Source organism: Crassostrea angulata, chromosome 8, assembly GCF_025612915.1.
Source record: "Crassostrea angulata isolate pt1a10 chromosome 8, ASM2561291v2, whole genome shotgun sequence".
NCBI lineage: Eukaryota > Metazoa > Mollusca > Bivalvia > Ostreida > Ostreidae > Magallana > Magallana angulata.
Genome location: NC_069118.1, coordinates 19,311,361 through 19,329,515, shown reverse-complemented (window position 1 = coordinate 19,329,515; position 18,155 = coordinate 19,311,361). Strand labels below are relative to the sequence as shown.

Genomic DNA, 18,155 nt, shown 5'->3' with positions numbered 1-18,155 from the left:
ATGATCGTAAAATTATGTTATTCACCACACTGTGTTAAAACTTTATAAAAATATAGCTAAGTGATAGTATTTGTTTTAAATATGAGTAATCAATAGATATATTATTTAAGTCAAAACTTGTACTCTGCCTTAATGTCTCCTGATTGAAAAAACTGACAAAATTGGTATGCTTTTTAAAGTGTCTTGATGTAATGCTTTCAATCACAAATTTAAATTGTCATATTAAGAAAAACAATTATTTTATAACTTATAGAAATTTTGACTATAGTCTGAAATTGCCTCATGATCCTGAGGCCAGGACTGTAAAAAATTTAAGATAACTTAAATACGATTGAGCAATTGTCATGTACTATAATTATCATGATTTGTTTGATTGATCTCTGAATGAAGATTGAAGAATGTTTTGTTATTAAAGGATTGTTTAAATGTGTAGAGTGTGCTTATAAATGAATTGACCTTGAGCATAATTATCCTCAGGGGCACAAACGCAGGCGCATGATAGCAACTGTGAAATCATTAATATTCGCGGTGACCCAAATTTCGTTGATTTTGTAGGTTCCCCTTTTCACCGATTTCACCGCCCTTAGTAAAAAATATTTGATTTTTTTTCATTGTCTGATGATTTTACCTGAGTACATTTTTTAGAAATACACAAAAAATCGCGACAAAGACCTTACATGATATTACAGCATCACACTAACATTTCAACTATCATTTTTTTTCGATAAGTTTTTTAATTTGGGGGGAAAACCCACATTAATACACTATATTTTATTTAGAAGTTATGTAAAGATGATACCCTTTTAAATAAACAAGCTGCATGCAATTCTATATTGAGAAAAAACCATAAAAGAAATGTTGACCCTCGTAATAATTTTATATATTTGTTCTGTTTCGTTTTGTTTGCAAATTCCACAAAGTTTTTAAAAAAAAGGGTCAGTGTGGATTACTGGTAGGAAAGGGGGGGGGGTCAATAGTGCAAGAGTCTTGGTCGGTGTTCTCCAGCTTTCGAAAGAATATTTTACTGCGACTCCTTATTTATTTCATTTACATAGCAAAGCATTTGGATCAAATATTTATAAGTAGTAGATCTAAAAAAAAAAACGAGGGGGCTTGCCATTCTATGAGAATAGTTCAGAAATAGGAAACACCAGTTATGTAATTTTTGCAATGTAAGGAGATCTCGTATACGAGAAATTATATCATTTCCAAATACTTGTGTCACCTGTATTAAACCATGTTTTCAAACATGTAATACGTATTACCTGTATTAAACCATGTTTACAAACATTTTTTCCAAACGAATGTTGAAGTAATCTGAGGGAAAACTGGATAAGAACATAAGATATCTATATAATTGTTGTTATCATGTTGCGTGTGTAGTGAGCAATGATAAGCTACCTATAGTGTTTCATATAAAATGTTCTCTAATAGATATTTTGCAATCAGTATATTGAACCAATGGTAAAAAATAGGGATGTCAATGAGTATTCGAGGAACCGACAACAATTTTTTAGACGATTACTCGTCATAAAGTAAAATAATTTAACGCGGCAGTTTGTTGGCTAAGAATGATTAAAAAACAGATTTCTTTTCTTGGCATTATATTGATCTGTAACTTACACTCAGTTCCATGTGTGTTCTTTCGGTGCTTCTGGCTATTAATTGACTAAAACACTGGCCATAAATAAACTCTAAAACTAAATTTCCTTGAAAAAAAAACTTTAGATTTTGTAGATCAGATTATTGTTTTGACATACACTTGAGGAGAACAAGTTGTGTTTCTTCTAGTCACAGCTAGAGTAAACAGGATTCTGCATAAGTCCCTTGCGTGTTGAAGTTTTATATAACATAACAAACATACCCTTTAAAAATGTGCGGTTGGTGTTAATGTAAAAGAATAAAGTCTATTTTAACGTTAACTTTTATCAGATCTAAAATATTTTAATTCGGGTCAAATAACTACGAATTGAAAACAGACCGTATGACATTTGTGATTTTACCACGTGAGTTTAATGAGAAAAAGTATCATCGGGAGGGAGGGGGGTGAAGGTGGTGGTGGTGGGAGGGGATCCAAATACGGATCCCCCCACACCATAATGATCCGCGCATGACAAAAAACCACTCTTACTCATGAGATGCTAATTGTCCCGAAATAAGTAACCCCTAAAAAAACACCCAGTTCAAATTCTTTAGAAACATTATGCATTTATTTTGCCTATGCAGAAGTAGTTCTAATTATTAATTTGATTATCTTCAAACTAAATACAAGCAGAGACATATATAACACTATACACTTCCCTGTATATTCGTCCCTGGTACAAGTACATTAAAAATATTCTTGACAGTGGCACATTTGAAATCAAAGAGAAATGTAATTCTAACGTATATATTTTGATTGTTATCCTTTGGTTATGGATCGAACTGATGTAAGCCCAACAGTTAAAGATGTTCGCTCTTTTGATTTTAGGTAGCCATTTTGAGTCACTTTTAATCTGAAAATTACGCATTGCATATTAATTCTAGTAGTATATTTATATCTTACAAGGCAAAATAAAATTTATTGAATAAACTTGTATTTAAAAAATTAGTTAAGAGTTAAGTGAGGGACTATATTTTGTGGCGGAGGTTTTCAAGAAGGAAATGAACAATTTTCATAACTCACTAGTTTTAGAGAACTGTTCCTAAATTTCAGCGCAGACCAAACTTCTAGATAATTTGTGTATTACGATATATTCATGATGTTATTTAAATAATATTTTGATATTTCTATCGATGTATTTTGAGAGGTGACCCCTTCTTGTTTTTCTTTTAAATGATACCTTAAATGTATCTCTATTTGTATGCAAAGTTTTGAAAAGATGACATTACTATAATTTTTTTTTATTTACGTTATAATTTGATTATTTCAAAATTTTGTAACATCTGTTTTTGTGTTCATTATGTACTGGCCTTTGAAATTAACAATAAAGCAAGAATTTTTTAACTTTGACTTAGATTTTACTTTTAAAGTCACTACATGTGTACAACTTCATACTGTATAAAAATCATCATTAAATAATTGTTCAAACTATAAATATTTGCTTGATCAAGGTCTTCAAATTTCCATGTCAAATTTTAGCAACAATTTCAGGAAAATTATCATTTTTGTTTGGGCCCTACATGTATATTTCCAAAAAAAAATGGCATGTGATATGGGTGACAAACAAAATAAATGAACATTTTAGGTCCCCATTTTTATAACCAAGTGGTTTTCGGATGATTGACATTACTATTATCTAAGGTGTCAACCTCCTTGAGTTACGCAATTTATGCTTATAAATGAAAGGGTGCCGTCACTAGGATCATTAAGAATTAGCAATGCTTCTTTAAACATATCGAATGTATATGTTTAATATGTATATCTTTATTTTTTAACCTGTTAACAAAAATCTACTTTTTTATGTAGCGTCCTTGGATGCTACACACATGGATTTAACTAGATTTAGGCCTAGTGTATGAATAAAACCAGGTTCGTCCTGGAGACCTTTATTCAACCGGAAACAACGTCACACATAATACAGGGGCAATAACCAAATATAACACAGCAGGGGATAGCATAGAGTTATCTCTCATAGAATACTTAATGTAAATTACAAACATTACACCCCTTCCTTTCTCGCAAGACAACTATGTTCCAAATGAAACAATCTCTAAAAATTTATCAATTAAACACATAAGCAGTGTCATACTAATTTGTACATTGGCACAAATCAATTACCTGTGTTGACAAAGACATAATGAAATATTCCAAATTTAACAGGAAGATTTCCTATTATATTTTACCAATACCAGAATGCCAATTCACAGTTATTTGCCAGGAAGTTGTTAATACATAAAAAATCCCTCCAATCTTGATGGCAGTTTCTTATTTCTTACAGGTCTACTTTGAACACCAACAGTTACTGTTTCACTACTTGTATCATTGGACATACTGACAGACTCAGTACTACACTGACTTTCTGACTTATAATTAACATCTGTACTTGGATATGTCTCACAGTTTTCATGAACTCTCTCATCATTTTCAATCAATTTTGGTTCATCTGACAAACAATTACGCTCTCTCTCGTTGAATTTCCTTAAATGTGAAACATTTCGTTTGTGCTGTACACCTTCATCTAATTCAATAACTGCACTATTGCCATTCATCTCAACAACTTTAAAAAACGGTGATGCATTGAATGGTGTGGATAGTTTGTGTTCGCGATCTTGTTTAACAAGAACTTTCAACCGCTCTACGACGTTTAACGGAATACATTTTGCCCTTTTCCTTCTGTTCTGCATCGCAATCGCGTACTTCAAGATCGTCAACATTGTAGTCAAAAAGTTCGGGTAACTTTGTGCGAATCTTGCGACCAAACAATAACTGAGATGGACTAACACCAGTCGTCGTGTGCGGCGTATTGCGATACATCGCAAGCAATTTATCAAGTTCTGCTTTCCAATCTCGACCTTCAGCGTGAGCAATTTTAACACGTTTCAATATTGATCTATTTTGGCGCTCAACTTCACCATTCGCCTGCGGCCATAAAGGAGTCATCCTGTGGTGGACAATTCCGTTGTCCAACATGAAATCTTTAAAGGGACATGGTCACGATTTTAGTAAAAAATTATTTTCCTGTTTTTAATGTTTCTAATGCTTCAGTAAGGCATTTTTATTAGGAAACCAAAATTTAAGTGTCATTTGTTGAGTTATAAGCGAGTTACAGAGCTTACAATTCTTTGTTATGTAAACAAAGCTTTTGCTTACATTTTGTACGTTGAATTGAAAACTCCAGTTTTAAACCGAAAATGAATGTGGTAAACGTTATAACATCTGTTTTATTATGCTTAGAATAAATAAGAAGATGGAAAAATCAGCTAGAAAAAGATCTTTTACCGGTATATTGAACTAATGTAAACAAAAACAGGGCACGAGCCTTGTTTACATGACAAAGAATTGCGAGCCCTATATCTTGCTTATAACTTCACTACTGACTCTCTAATTTCATTTGGTCATTGGAAATGCATTCCTTAAGCATTGTAAATAATGAAAAGAGAAAAATAGAATTTGACTAAAATCGTGACCATGCCCCTTTAAAATGCTGACTCACGAACTGAGGACCATTATCTGTATGGATTGATAACGGCAACCCATGAGTTAGAAAAAACTTTGAAATCAATGCTGTAATATTCTCAAAAGACATATTTTTCGTGATTGCGACTTCGAAATACCTACTATAGTAATCAACTAGTACTAATATGTACTCCTTACTCGGAAATGGACCTAAGAAATCTGCGGCGAGATGTTGCCAAGGCGCAGAAGGTAACTCAGTGCGCTTCATCGGTTCGGTTTACTAGGTTGACTTACTGACACCGGTAACAACTTCTGCAAAACTTTTCAACACATTTGTCAATCCCTGACCACCAAACATTACTTCTTAACCGCGATTTCATTTCAACGATACCGGGATTTCCTTCATGCGCAAGTTGAAGAACCTGATCGCGCAATTGTGGTGGAATTACGATTCGCGTACCTCGTAATACTAACTTTCAAATCGAACACAATTCGCTCTGCTGCTGATTAGCAAGACCTTGTCTAACCGAACAAAGTTCTGGGTCATTCTCTGACGCTCTCTTGGTGTCGCGAGTTGTCATAGCAATCGGTGTTGCTTCTTCAGTTACAAACCTAACGTAATCGTCTACCATATCCTGTGACTTCTGCGGAATGTCATTCTTAACAAGACGTAAAGCGTGTCTGATATGTTCTTCGCAATGTACCAAACTTTAAATTGTACGGTTACATACGCAACACCCAACGCTCTTTTCTAACGCAGACCTTTGACTTTGGAGAATAAATACACTCAAGCGGCTTGTCTTTAGTGAGGAGCTCAAATTCTATTTGAAGTAGACTTCAACATTTTAAATTGTAAAATTGAAGTATTAAAGTTTTCGTTGTTGTTTATTCATTTTTTAACTATGAAGTCACGATGATATTAAACATGATATAATATGATATAATTTCAAAACTGTTAACTAAAGAGACAACCATTAGAAACAACGTTCAGTGTTAGACTATCGGAAACCCATGACGCAAGTCAAGCAGTTTGTTGAATAAATAATAATAAAAACACTAGAAGACTTATTAAATTTGTCAGTATAAAAGGCATATTTATGATAAAACTAAAAAACTCCGAAATTTTGAACTATCAAACATGGTGAGGATCGGAGATCGTTAACTGCAACATTGAATCTATTGATTAAAAAGTGAAAAGAAAAGAATAATGATCAAGCACAATTTGTTTTTCATGTTCTCTGATAAGTTACACTTCTTTTTTGAATCCCTTTTTTTTAAAATAAATAATCTAATTTCACAATTTAATTTCTGTGAAAAAAACATTTTTCGGAATTTTCTTTAAAGTTTCCTTTAAACTTGGCTGACGCGAATTTCGAAATATCCTTTTGAACTTCATTTTCCATGCGTTACAGGCATTATACGCTCAGCTGTCCGTAACCTCTCGTACTACCGTTCTCGCACGTTTCCTCATGTCCAGGTTGAAATTTCTATGAAAAGTCTATTTTTCCTGTGAGAGGTACATCTTTTGAAAGAGGCAGCCTCCGCACCGGGCGACCACCAGGGAACCAGCCCAACACCCGAAGAAATGAAAACGATTAAGGAAACCTTAACAAGTGCTTTTATTGAAAAATATGGAACGACACACGCGGACAGATTTCTAGCCTACGATGAAGCTGTTGAACGCAAACAACGTCAACCTACCAACAAGCCAAAACCACAGAAAATGTTCACAACACGTAAAACACACATCCCACATGGTGATAATTGCACAACAATGATATATTCCGCAGACGGGAAATAACGTTAAACAAAGACTGGATGACGGTGATGTTTGAACAAATCTCTGAAAAAGAATTAAGTTTCATGGTTTATTACGGCTTATGTGTTGGTGAAACAACAGTTCTTCTGTCTCTAAAGAATCCACCATCTCAGTGCCCAGTCAGTGGAGAGCATAGATAAGTTGTACGTGTCTTAAGAGAACCATATTACACATTTTCATATTGAAGTATCTGATATTGTGATTTTCAAGAAAATGGAAAGTATTCAACCCAAAAGACCAATGAAAGCACTTTCTCGTGGTTCAACATTAATTATCGGAGGTCGCTTTTCCAAGAGATTGGTTTGTACGTCTGAATTTTCTGTCATACTTCATATAGACCTACGGCCGCAGACAATATATTTCGACTTCATTTGATTCAAATTACCACGCCTTCATTAGAATTAACATGAAGTGGTTGAAGACCAAGACAATGAAACTGTTTTTAAGAAGGCTTTACACACATGTATTCCACGTGGCATTTGATTTACGAGACAATATTTTCATTGGCATGACGGGGCACAAACTGAGACGGATAAGATTTGAAGGAGGTGAGGGTAGGGACATTTCAACAGGCATACAATAATGTGCTACACCCAACATGGGGAAAAGTTCTTATCTGGACCATAATTAGAAATTCTGTGTTTATAAATTAGTGCAAATACACATGAATTGTTATTCACTATGTAGTGTTATGATGTACCTTTTGGATTCGAAATGATACATGGCAAAGTGAAAAGCTAAGACCTTACAAAGAGCTAAATATTATTAGCTTAATATTGATATTTTTTTTTGAAACTATGTGAATTTGTTAATTTAAAGCACATCAGATACCCATTTAAAATGAAGAGTTATGTTAAAAATGAAATCTGTGATTGTGTTATACAATTGAGAAAATAATGTAACATGCATTGTTCGAGTGATCAGTGTTAATTATTGAAACTTAATAAGGTTGAAATACAGGTTGAAAAATGTTTATGATTAAATTATCAAATATATGTCCTACTGTTTAGAGTGTGCTTATAACATGTGATGATTATTTCCACATACTGATAACACACATGGGATATCAAGCTACAAAATCATGAACATTTGTGGTTGCCTAATAGTTGATGTTGTATAAACCCCTCATCTATAAAATAATACCTTCAAAAACCTCCATAAATATTGAAATTTGAATTCATTTATTATCCCCTCCCCCCCCCCCAAAAAAAAAAATGATATCATGTAAGTAGACTCCCACCTTGCACTAATGAATACAAGGAGGTACATAATTATATTTGCATCCATTTTGTGACGTTTTTCTTATTATTCCTCCATTTAGCGCGCCACAGCTATTCCGGGGAAGGTATTTAATTATGCCGATCCGTAAAATTACATAAAGGTACTTTTAATAGACTTGAGCAGACATTCGGACCCTCATATACATTAATTATAATGTAATTTGGCGAACTTTACTTACTTTTCATAATAATTTTTGGGAGTTGATTTTAATAAACTCTCCTATGAAGTTACTCTGGCAGACCGAAAGTGAAACAGTGTTTGGACCTAAGCACAGATCATCACCGCTGACAAGACTTAGTTCTTGAAAATAATAGAAAAATTCAAAGTAATGTATGCTGAAGCATTGTTTTTCAAGGAAACTTATCAATAAACACTTTGAAAATAGTCAGATTTGTGTCAAAACCCTGTGCTTCAAACCATGCTTAATACAGCGTACTACTATTCTTGCAGGTGGAGATTCTCTTTCAACGTTAGAAAATCATGCGTAATAGTATTTGGAAAAAATCCCAAACCTAACTTCACGCACCAATGGTTAATTGGAAACGAAATCATACCTATACAAAAAGACTATAACCATCTTGGCAAATATAATCCAAAACTGTAAATCTAAATCTGTTACTAATAGAAAAGAAGCATGCGACAAAGGCCGATGCTCATATTACGCAATAAAAAATTGTCTTCTGGAAACTCAATCCCAGTGCCCCTTGTGAATCTTTACAAAAAAGTAGTATTACCATCTACACTTTATGGCTGTGAAATCTGGAATGAACTTAAACTACAGGATTATTAGTTATTAATTAAACTTCAACACTTTATCCTCAAAGACTTTCAAGGCCTGAAAAAATCAACACGATCGGATATGTGTGAAAGTCTGGTAGGTCTAAGACCAATCACGTCAGAAATTGATAAGAAGAAATTACTGTTTTTTGAAAAACTGTGTAATTTTCCCATGAAATTTTAATATAAAAAAAATAGTCCTCTTCAGACTGTTCTATAAATTAATTTGTTATTTAACTAAATCCTTTATTTCTATATTCTCTATAGGTTAGTATAGACTAATAGTATTATAAATATTTATACCTTGATCTCTGATGGAGAGAAGTAATATAGGCTATTTTTGCCTGATGTTTAATCCATGTTCACTTATATGCTTATATGTATATTTTTGAATAAAGTACGTATTTCTTAAACTAAGATTTTTAAAATCAAAAAAATATGCTATTGCATTTTACTTTTTGATATCATAAATTATTACCCCAAAGTTATTTTAAATGACGTTTCGTAATTTTCTAATATCAATTTCCTTTTGAATGAATTCTATAATCTCCAGGAAAATGGGTGATTCAGTTGAATGAGAGATAGTAACAGCGATGAAAGGGAAGAAACTCTAACAATAATTTATTTCTGATCAGGTGAGGATCAGCCATGTTTTGAGCACACACACACATCATGCAGTCAGACCAGACAGTTACAGGTTAAAGTAAGGTACTTTACTAGCTGTACATTAAAAGTATTAATTCCTTAAATGTTTTATATTACTTAATAAACAATTATGCTGTAAACATACGTGATTTAATCATACATTATACTATTAAGCATATAACTACTTTCACTTTGAACTTAAGCCTAAATAACGTACTGATCATATATACGCTACTATAGTTTAGCCTATATCAACTTGATTTTATTAGGTGACAGATTATACCCTGTAAGGAAGGTTTTTATGTTAAGGTATAGTTTTAGTAATATAAAAGAACTTTTTGACATTTTAATATTTGACACATACAAAAATCCATTCATTGCTGTTTGACTGTGTGTTAAGATAAAAACAAGATATTTGCAAATGGTGTTTTATTTTATTTTATATACACATATTCAACATATCATGTAATACAAAAATAGGATTTTAATTAATCTTTTTAGAATAATCATGGATCCTCATTCTAGTGCCCAGGATATACCCCGATGTGACTTATGTGAGACCGCCATAGTACAGAGCTACTGTGACTTTTGTCATTTCAAACTGTGTAAGCTATGTATAGGAGAACACATCTCTGATGAATATTACAAACATAAAATAGTCCCTTTACAGGAACGAAGATCAACCCTAATTTACCCAAAATGCGAAACGCATTCACATAAAAATTGCAAATTTCAGTGCGAAGATTGCAATAACATTTTTGTTTGTTCTTCCTGCATAGCATCTGAACAACATGAGAGACACAAATTTGTAGAAGTTACAGAAGTTTACAAATCAAAGAAAGAAATCATTAAAAAGGATAGGGAAGAGTTAGAAAATTATATTTCCCCATCTTATGAAGAAACTGCACTCCACTTGGAAAATCAACTTGCAAACCTAGAAGGAGGATATGAGAAACTTACATTGACAATTACAAAAGAAGTAGAGCAATGGCACAGAGAAATAGACGTCATCATCAACAAAATGAAAACTGAAGTCAATGAGATAAAAGTGAAACACAGAGATATTTTAACGAAACACTTAGATGAAATCAAACAGATACAGTCTCTCATAGAGCGATCACTTCTGGCCATTGACGAAATAGAGAAATCTACTGAAGTGTCTTCTACCACTGAATACAGCTCAATGATTAGAGAGTTCAGCAAAATTCCACCAAAGGTTCAAGCATCACTGCCAACATTCATCTCAAAACCCATAGACCGCGAAAAGCTTTATAAGTTGTTTGGACAAATCACACCGTTAGCTACTGCTTCTGGAGAAAATGGTCTGTCACTAAAGCAACCAAATACTTCAGTCAGAGAACTACTGGATGAGCCGAAGCTTGTCACCACAATACAGACTGGGTATAAAGATTTACGTAGTATTACCTGTCTGAGTGATGGCAGGATATGGACGAATGGAATGACCAATGATATCAAATGCTTCATTGTAGGTTCAGTCCTTTGGACAACCAAAACAAAATCAGGGGAGCGCCCCAGTGATATAGCTGTAGACAGTGATGGAGATCTACTGTACTCTGATAGGACGAAAGGAACGGTGAATAAAGTAAAGAATGGACGGAATGAGTTAATTATATTACAGGGGTGGAGACCTATTCAGATGTGTGTAACCTCTACTGGTGATCTCCTGGTTACAGTGTTCAGTGACGATGAAACTCAATCCAAGGTTGTCCTTTACTCAGGATCCACTGAGAAACAAACAATTCAATTTGACGATAAAGGTAAACCTCTATACTCAGGGAATAGTTATATAAAATACATCACTGAGAACAGAAACCATGACATCTGTGTCGCCGACAGTGTTGCTCTTGCAGTAGTTGTGGTAAGTCAGCACGGGGAACTCAGATGGAGGTACACTGGTTATCCCTCCGTAACAAATAACAAATCATTTAAACCCTATGGTATCACAACAGACAGTCAGAGTCGTATCCTGACAGCAGACAGTGACAATCATTGTATCCACATTCTGGATCTGGATGGACAGTTTCTCCGATACATTGATAACTGTGATCTGAATAATCCCTTTGGTTTATGTGTGGACAATGACGACAATCTGTTTGTGTGCGAATATTACAACGGCAATGTAAAGAAAATCAAGTATTTGAAGTAGACATCAACATTCATGAGAAATAATGTAAATAGAATAAAGATAGTTCAAAACAGTAAAGAAGATTATAAGAGGGATCTACCTTGAGTTTCCCCCGTGGAGTGGCATTTGATTTACAAGACAATATTTTTGTCTGTGTGAAAATAAACAAACTGAGACAATCGAACAGTCAAACAATGTAGTTCTTCACCCTGCAGGGGAGAACGTTCTGATTCTGGATTATAGAAAGAAATTTTGTTTACAAAGTTGTATAAAATCACAATCATGAGTGGCAGAGATTGATCTGTGCTGGTGTAAAATATTTGTAAAGGAAAAAGTACCAATACCATGTAAAAGTAAAGTGTGTTTTAATAGACAGTTTAACCAAGCGATGTTAAAATGAAAGATTGCTTCAATGCTTTTTTGTTTGCATAAAATTACAAAAATGATTTGTCAAGATCACATGTACAGTTCTGATGATGTAGTAAACATTTCAAGTGTTAAAAATCTATGTTCAAATAAATATGATTCAATGCATTTCGATGGCCTTTTTAGGCCCATTAAGGCATAATGAAATAAGGGTTGTTTAGCAATGAGTTTTGGAGTGCCAACTTGCTAAGTCTTTTGGAGAGTCATTGAACATTAAACACTTTGTATAGCTTTTATCTTATCTTATAAAATGCAACTAATCTGGCAAATCACATAGCAATTTTTAAATTGACAAGTAAAGAATCGCCCTAAATTAAGAATAAAGACTTCCTTAAAGCTGACATGAATTCATAAAAGCATTTGGTCGCCATATTAGTTTCGCTCTCTCCTCTACTGCCACTGGGTATATATACCCGTTGAGAAAGTTATGGTCGGTTGCTTTCGATCGAGGCATTCACGTTGCACGGACTTCTAAATGCATGAACTACACATTGTATTAAAATGTAGTAATAAAGAATAAAGAAAACAACAATCAATGAAATACAAAATATACATGTATTTATTCTATGAAAGGATGTCCAAGGTACATGTATCCGTATTATTTAGCACAGACAGTGCTGCCTTACTTCGCATGCACATCGAACGCATGTTTCGTTCAAACAGGGTGCATAACGTCTGCATCTTCTTGGAAACCCCGGCGACACTACATCAAACACAGTAGCTAAATGATAGTAAATCCAAGAAAGTAACAACGTTTCCATCCATTCCTACAACAACGCACCGTTTCTAGAATCCATGCGATAATTGACATTGCTCGATCTGCCACAGTATGTGGTTTGCGCAGGTGCGATGTTATAACAAACACAAGGAAACGGTCTACAATTATCGAGGAATTTTTGAAGTATCTGCGCCTGGATTTCAGTCTGTCTTGTTTCGTCGTTTATTGGATATATCTTGCTAGTGCAGTTGTTGTCATATTATTTTTCTTCAAAACGCGTTTTTACAAGTTATTTCGTCCAAGGTAACGTGTTCGGGTGTATGAAATTCCTGAATGCGGTGAAGCATGAATAGTGCTCTCGGCCTTATATAGGGGGTGTGTAGCGATAAACAGAACAATAGAAATCGACAACTAATATGGCGGTAGTCGGAGATAAAAGGGAAATAGTGCGTATATATGAATTCATGTCAGCTTTAAGTTGAATTTGGGTTTTTTGAAAGAATTTCTTAAGCTGACGAGAAAAGAATAAATCAATGTGCTTCCTCGTGCTGTACCGGGTAATAGACACGCTCCACAAACTGTTACAACATGAAAGTCCTCTACGATTTCTATACTTGGATTTGGAAGTGCCTCTGGGGTTGCCATTCCGACTTACTTTGTGTTTTCTCGGATGCTCATGAGATTGGAGTTAATAGATGGTGCGACACATTTTATTTAAAAATAAAAGATGTAACAGAGATTTTATTGCCAAACTCTGTTAGTTTCCTGAATTAGATGTATTTGTAGAACTTGTTCTTGGTGGACTTGATGAACCTTTTTTGGCACTTATCTCATGTTTTTGTTGAATGGGCAAAAGAATATGATATTGGTTTGCATGTTATGTCAGCATATACTAATCAGTGGTGTCGGAAGCTAATTGAAGGGGATGGGCTGGACATATTTAAAATCTTGACAAGCAAAAAAAAAATAAAGGGAAGGATTATTGTTATATATAATGGTTATGTCTTGATCACATCGGCAACAATTTTAGAAGTTTTGACGCATTTTCTTCCAGTTTACTCTCCGGTGACACTTTCTTCGATCGGATGTCGCGCACCAAATTTATTCATGCACTCTCCTTGGTTAATTGTGTTGATCAAGATAAATCGTACGCTGACTCGTATTTTAGAGGGATATTCAAACGATGAGTGAAAAAGTTCTTATTTCGTGGTGAGTATATGTGTTAATTTTTATATTTATGTAGACATATTTTAACCATACCTCGGACATTTGGTAGGACGTGACTATGTATTTCTTGCATCAAAGGAAGTTTGAAAAACGTTTGAAAATCCCTCAAAAATAGAAGTCCACGTACGAGTTATTTTGAGCAACATTGAATTGACCAATGAGAGCGCGACATCTGATCGAAGAAAGTGTCATCGGAGAGTAAACTGGAAGAAAATGCGTGAAAACTTCTAAAATTGATGCCGATATTTAAATTTTGCAGGTATTCATAAATACTTTGGTCCTTTCCCGATCTAATGATACCTAGAGTGCAAGGTGTAACGTCCGAGGAGAATTAATACGAGGCGATCGAAATCAGGAGGAAGCGAGTTTTTCGAGTTTTGATTCCTCCCTTGTGTATTTTATTGTATAGAGGTGGTAGATATAAAAGGTTGAATGAACTTCGTGACGAGCCCCTGTGGTCTAGATTTGCATAAAAAAGTTGGAGGGGGGATAAGCCCCCTTTAGACTACCCGGTTCGACGCCTATCATTAACAAGACTCATATGTATTTGGTCATCGTCCCTTTCGGAGAATTTACAACAATTTGTGTTACCAACACATACGACCAACATCAATAGTGATTTTATACATGATGCTTGTCCCTTTGCATGTCGGGCATACTACTGTCATGTCGAGTTTTAAAAAATAATGTACAATTGGAGAACTCGCTTGCAGTGCGGGACCCTTTAGAATCCAGGCTCCAGTCAAGAGAGTTTGGGGTGACTGTTGAATATAAAACCAGGGAAGCGCAATCACATTGTAGATTTTATGTAAGAAATAAAATAGTCGTCATGCAGAAAGAACACTGCAAAGCTTTATCAGCACGTAACCTTGAAGATTTCAACGTCAGCATTGATTGTAAACACGATGTCAGGCATACAACTAAGCTTTTTAGCTCACCTGAGCTGAAAGCTCAAGTGAGCTATCCTGATCACATTAGTCCGTCGACAGACTGTCCGTCCGTCTGTCCGTCTGACCTTCTGTCCGTCTGTCCGTCTGTAAACATTTTGAACTTCTCTAAAACTGCTTGGCCAATTTCAACCAAATTTGGCACAAAGCATCCTTATGGGACGGCAATTATAAATTGCAAAACTGAAAGACCAATCTTTATTCAAAGCGGAGGAAACCTCGAAACTGTAGAAAAAGGTGGGGGTGCATTTTAAAAAATCTTCTCAAGAACTACTGAGTCAAATTCAACGTATTTTAGCATGAATAATCCTTATCGAAAGGAAAATATAAATTGAAAAAATTATGGGCTAATTCTGTTTCAAATGTGATTTATTACGAAAATAATAATAAAGGAAAAGCGTGTTTCAATCAGTTTATAGCTTTGGGTTCGGTATCCCATACGAGTCTTGATAAAATGGGTAGGTAAACACGGGCCGGGGCAAAATGAAAGCCGGATCAGTTCGGGCGCGAAGGGGAACTTTGAAACATGAAAAAAAACAACTGGTGCCGATTTTGTGAAGTAAATTGAGGTTAAATATTTCAATGCGTTGACAGTTTTCACATATGACGGTGGTGTTAGCTTGTTTTGATTTTCGTTTCGTTTTTATTATTTATGCATTGTAACCTGGGAACTATCGCCTGCATTTTAATATTTTTACGTATCAAATAAAACAGAGACTTCGGTAAAACAGACAGTTGACTGTTTACCTGCGCAAATAAAGCAAAATCTGATGCATTAACAAAGAACAAAATACTATTCATTCTATCGGTAATTCGGTGTGATCTTTTGCGTAATGGTTGATTAATGCCATGTTTTGTTCAGATGCTCAGCATTTTCTCGAGTTTATTCAGTTTAAATAGAGTTTAATATCGCTGACGGAAACATGTGTGTATATATATGATTCATTTTGAAAAATAAATTGTGCTCTTTATTTGTTATAGTGCACGTTTCTTATATTTGTTTACAATTTCTATTTTCTAACCATATTTGAGTGTTAAGCTTCGAATTATAAGCAAGATACCGAGCTTTGCTCACATTTCAATGTTTGTACACAGGTCTGAAGCCATTTTTCTCCATTTTAAATGCTGAATAGGAAATAACAAGTTAAAAATCTTAAGCTGAATGTATTAAACTCATGTGAACAAAATATGACTCAAACCTAACAGAATTGTTAGCTCTGTATCTTATAATTCTACGATTGATGCTGAAATTTTGGTTGATCATTAGAAATGTCTCGCTAAACGTTAAATACGTGTACAAAAAAAAAAGGATGATATGCTGTAACTACTCTCTTGGGGCCCCTCTTTATGCAATGATTAATATGAAATCTGTAACAATTTGATAGTTTTTCAGACTCGAGTAAATAAAAACGACACCGTTAAAACAGTTCCCATAGTTCTGACACATTTCTGTTACGGGATTAAGGCTTTATCGCTATTCGTAAGAAAATATTACAGCGGAAAAATATCCCTGTTTGTAGCTATTTGGTTTTTTGTGTTCTTTTTTAATAAAGATGAAAATAATGGATGGGCCATAGTAAAATAGAGTGATGTGCCTGTCAATACATTGATTTTTATAGCTCTTTAACATGTCACGTGACAACATTTTTCATTCCAGTGTATTCATCAATCAAGTGTGAGTAAGGTTATAAAAGTCACACAAGTTTACGCCAGGTAAACAACAGTCGTTTAATTCTAATGGAGAAGACAAATTAAATTTTAGAATACTTTTAATTTGAGGAATTGAGCGCATTGAGGTATTGAGGTACAATGTTCTTCTTCACGTCTATTGGAATTTCTTTTAAAATAAAATACAATAACTATTATAAGATATTTTTTGAAAATACTATAACTAGTAAGTAGTTCAGGAAGAAAATGTACTTATATGCTCTCATATATTGTGATCACTTTATAAAGTGGGAGGGGGGGGGGGGCAGGACGAAAATATAGGGAATTGGAAGTTAACACTGTACCCCTACCAAATGTTAAGTTTTTTATCTTGCGTAGAATTTTCTTATTCCCGGTAAAAAAAAAATCCGTAAAGGTACAATGTCAAAGTCAAAGATTATATGTATGCAAAAAAGTGTAAAACTCGAATACTTTACAATATTCATTTTTTGTTATTCTACCGAGGGGCCATATGGCACAATATCTTTTGAACGTCTATTGTTGCTCAGGTGAGCGATGTGGCCGTATGGGCCTCTTATTTTGGATAGCACATAGATATTATATCCATTCAAAAAATTATGATAACACCATTCTTATTAGCATGATTAGTATGATGCAAGGGAAAAATAAATTGAATCATAGTAAATAAGACAAAAGTAGATATGCTCTGTAAGAGTATGAAACTACTGAGTAGAAAAGGAATTCAATTGTTATACCAGTTGTCAATACTGATGAAAAATGACAATAACAAACTGTCAACCATCTCAAATACAAATTTAATGGTAATGTCTTCAATATATGCAGATTCATATCATTGATATACTACTCCAAAGCCCTTGAAAGTGAAAAAGTACTGCACATGTACACCCAAAGTCTTCAAAGGTGATATATACAACTGAAACATTTAACTTCCGCATATACAAAAAAAATATTTTAGATATCAAGACTTATTTTTCATATATCGCTCAATATTTCCAAAATCAAAAATACAAATTATTGCATACAATCTGATTTCAGCACTTTACTTTTTAAAATCACAAAATGTTACCTTAAATATATCTAAACGACGTTTTATAATTTTCTTATATTAAATTCCTGTGCATGAAAATGATTTATAGTTGACTGAGAGATTGCTAGTAGTAGTAGCGATGAAAGGGAAGAAACTCTAATACGTTATTTCTGATCTGGCGGTTACTATCAGAACAGGATCAGCCATGTTTTGGGCACCCACAAACCAGACAGTTAAAAGTTAAAGTAAGGTACTTTATTGTTATTTTAAAGGTATTAATTCTTTTAAGGTTTACTTTACTAACACTTATGCTGAAACATACGTGATTCAATCATTCATTTTACAATGTAATATA

The 18,155-nt window shown here is 34.0% G+C and overlaps 1 protein-coding gene across 1 annotated transcript; it reads left to right on the top strand.

The window, feature by feature from the left end:
- The first annotated feature begins 9,620 nt into the window (after nt 1-9,620).
- LOC128157862 (uncharacterized) lies at nt 9,621-11,938 on the top strand. The gene is made up of 2 exons (XM_052820518.1): nt 9,621-9,678; nt 10,122-11,938. The coding sequence occupies exon 2, from the start codon at nt 10,129-10,131 to the stop codon at nt 11,785-11,787; it is 1,659 nt and encodes a 552-aa protein (XP_052676478.1). The 5' UTR covers nt 9,621-9,678; nt 10,122-10,128; the 3' UTR covers nt 11,788-11,938.
- The last annotated feature ends 6,217 nt before the right edge of the window (nt 11,939-18,155 follow it).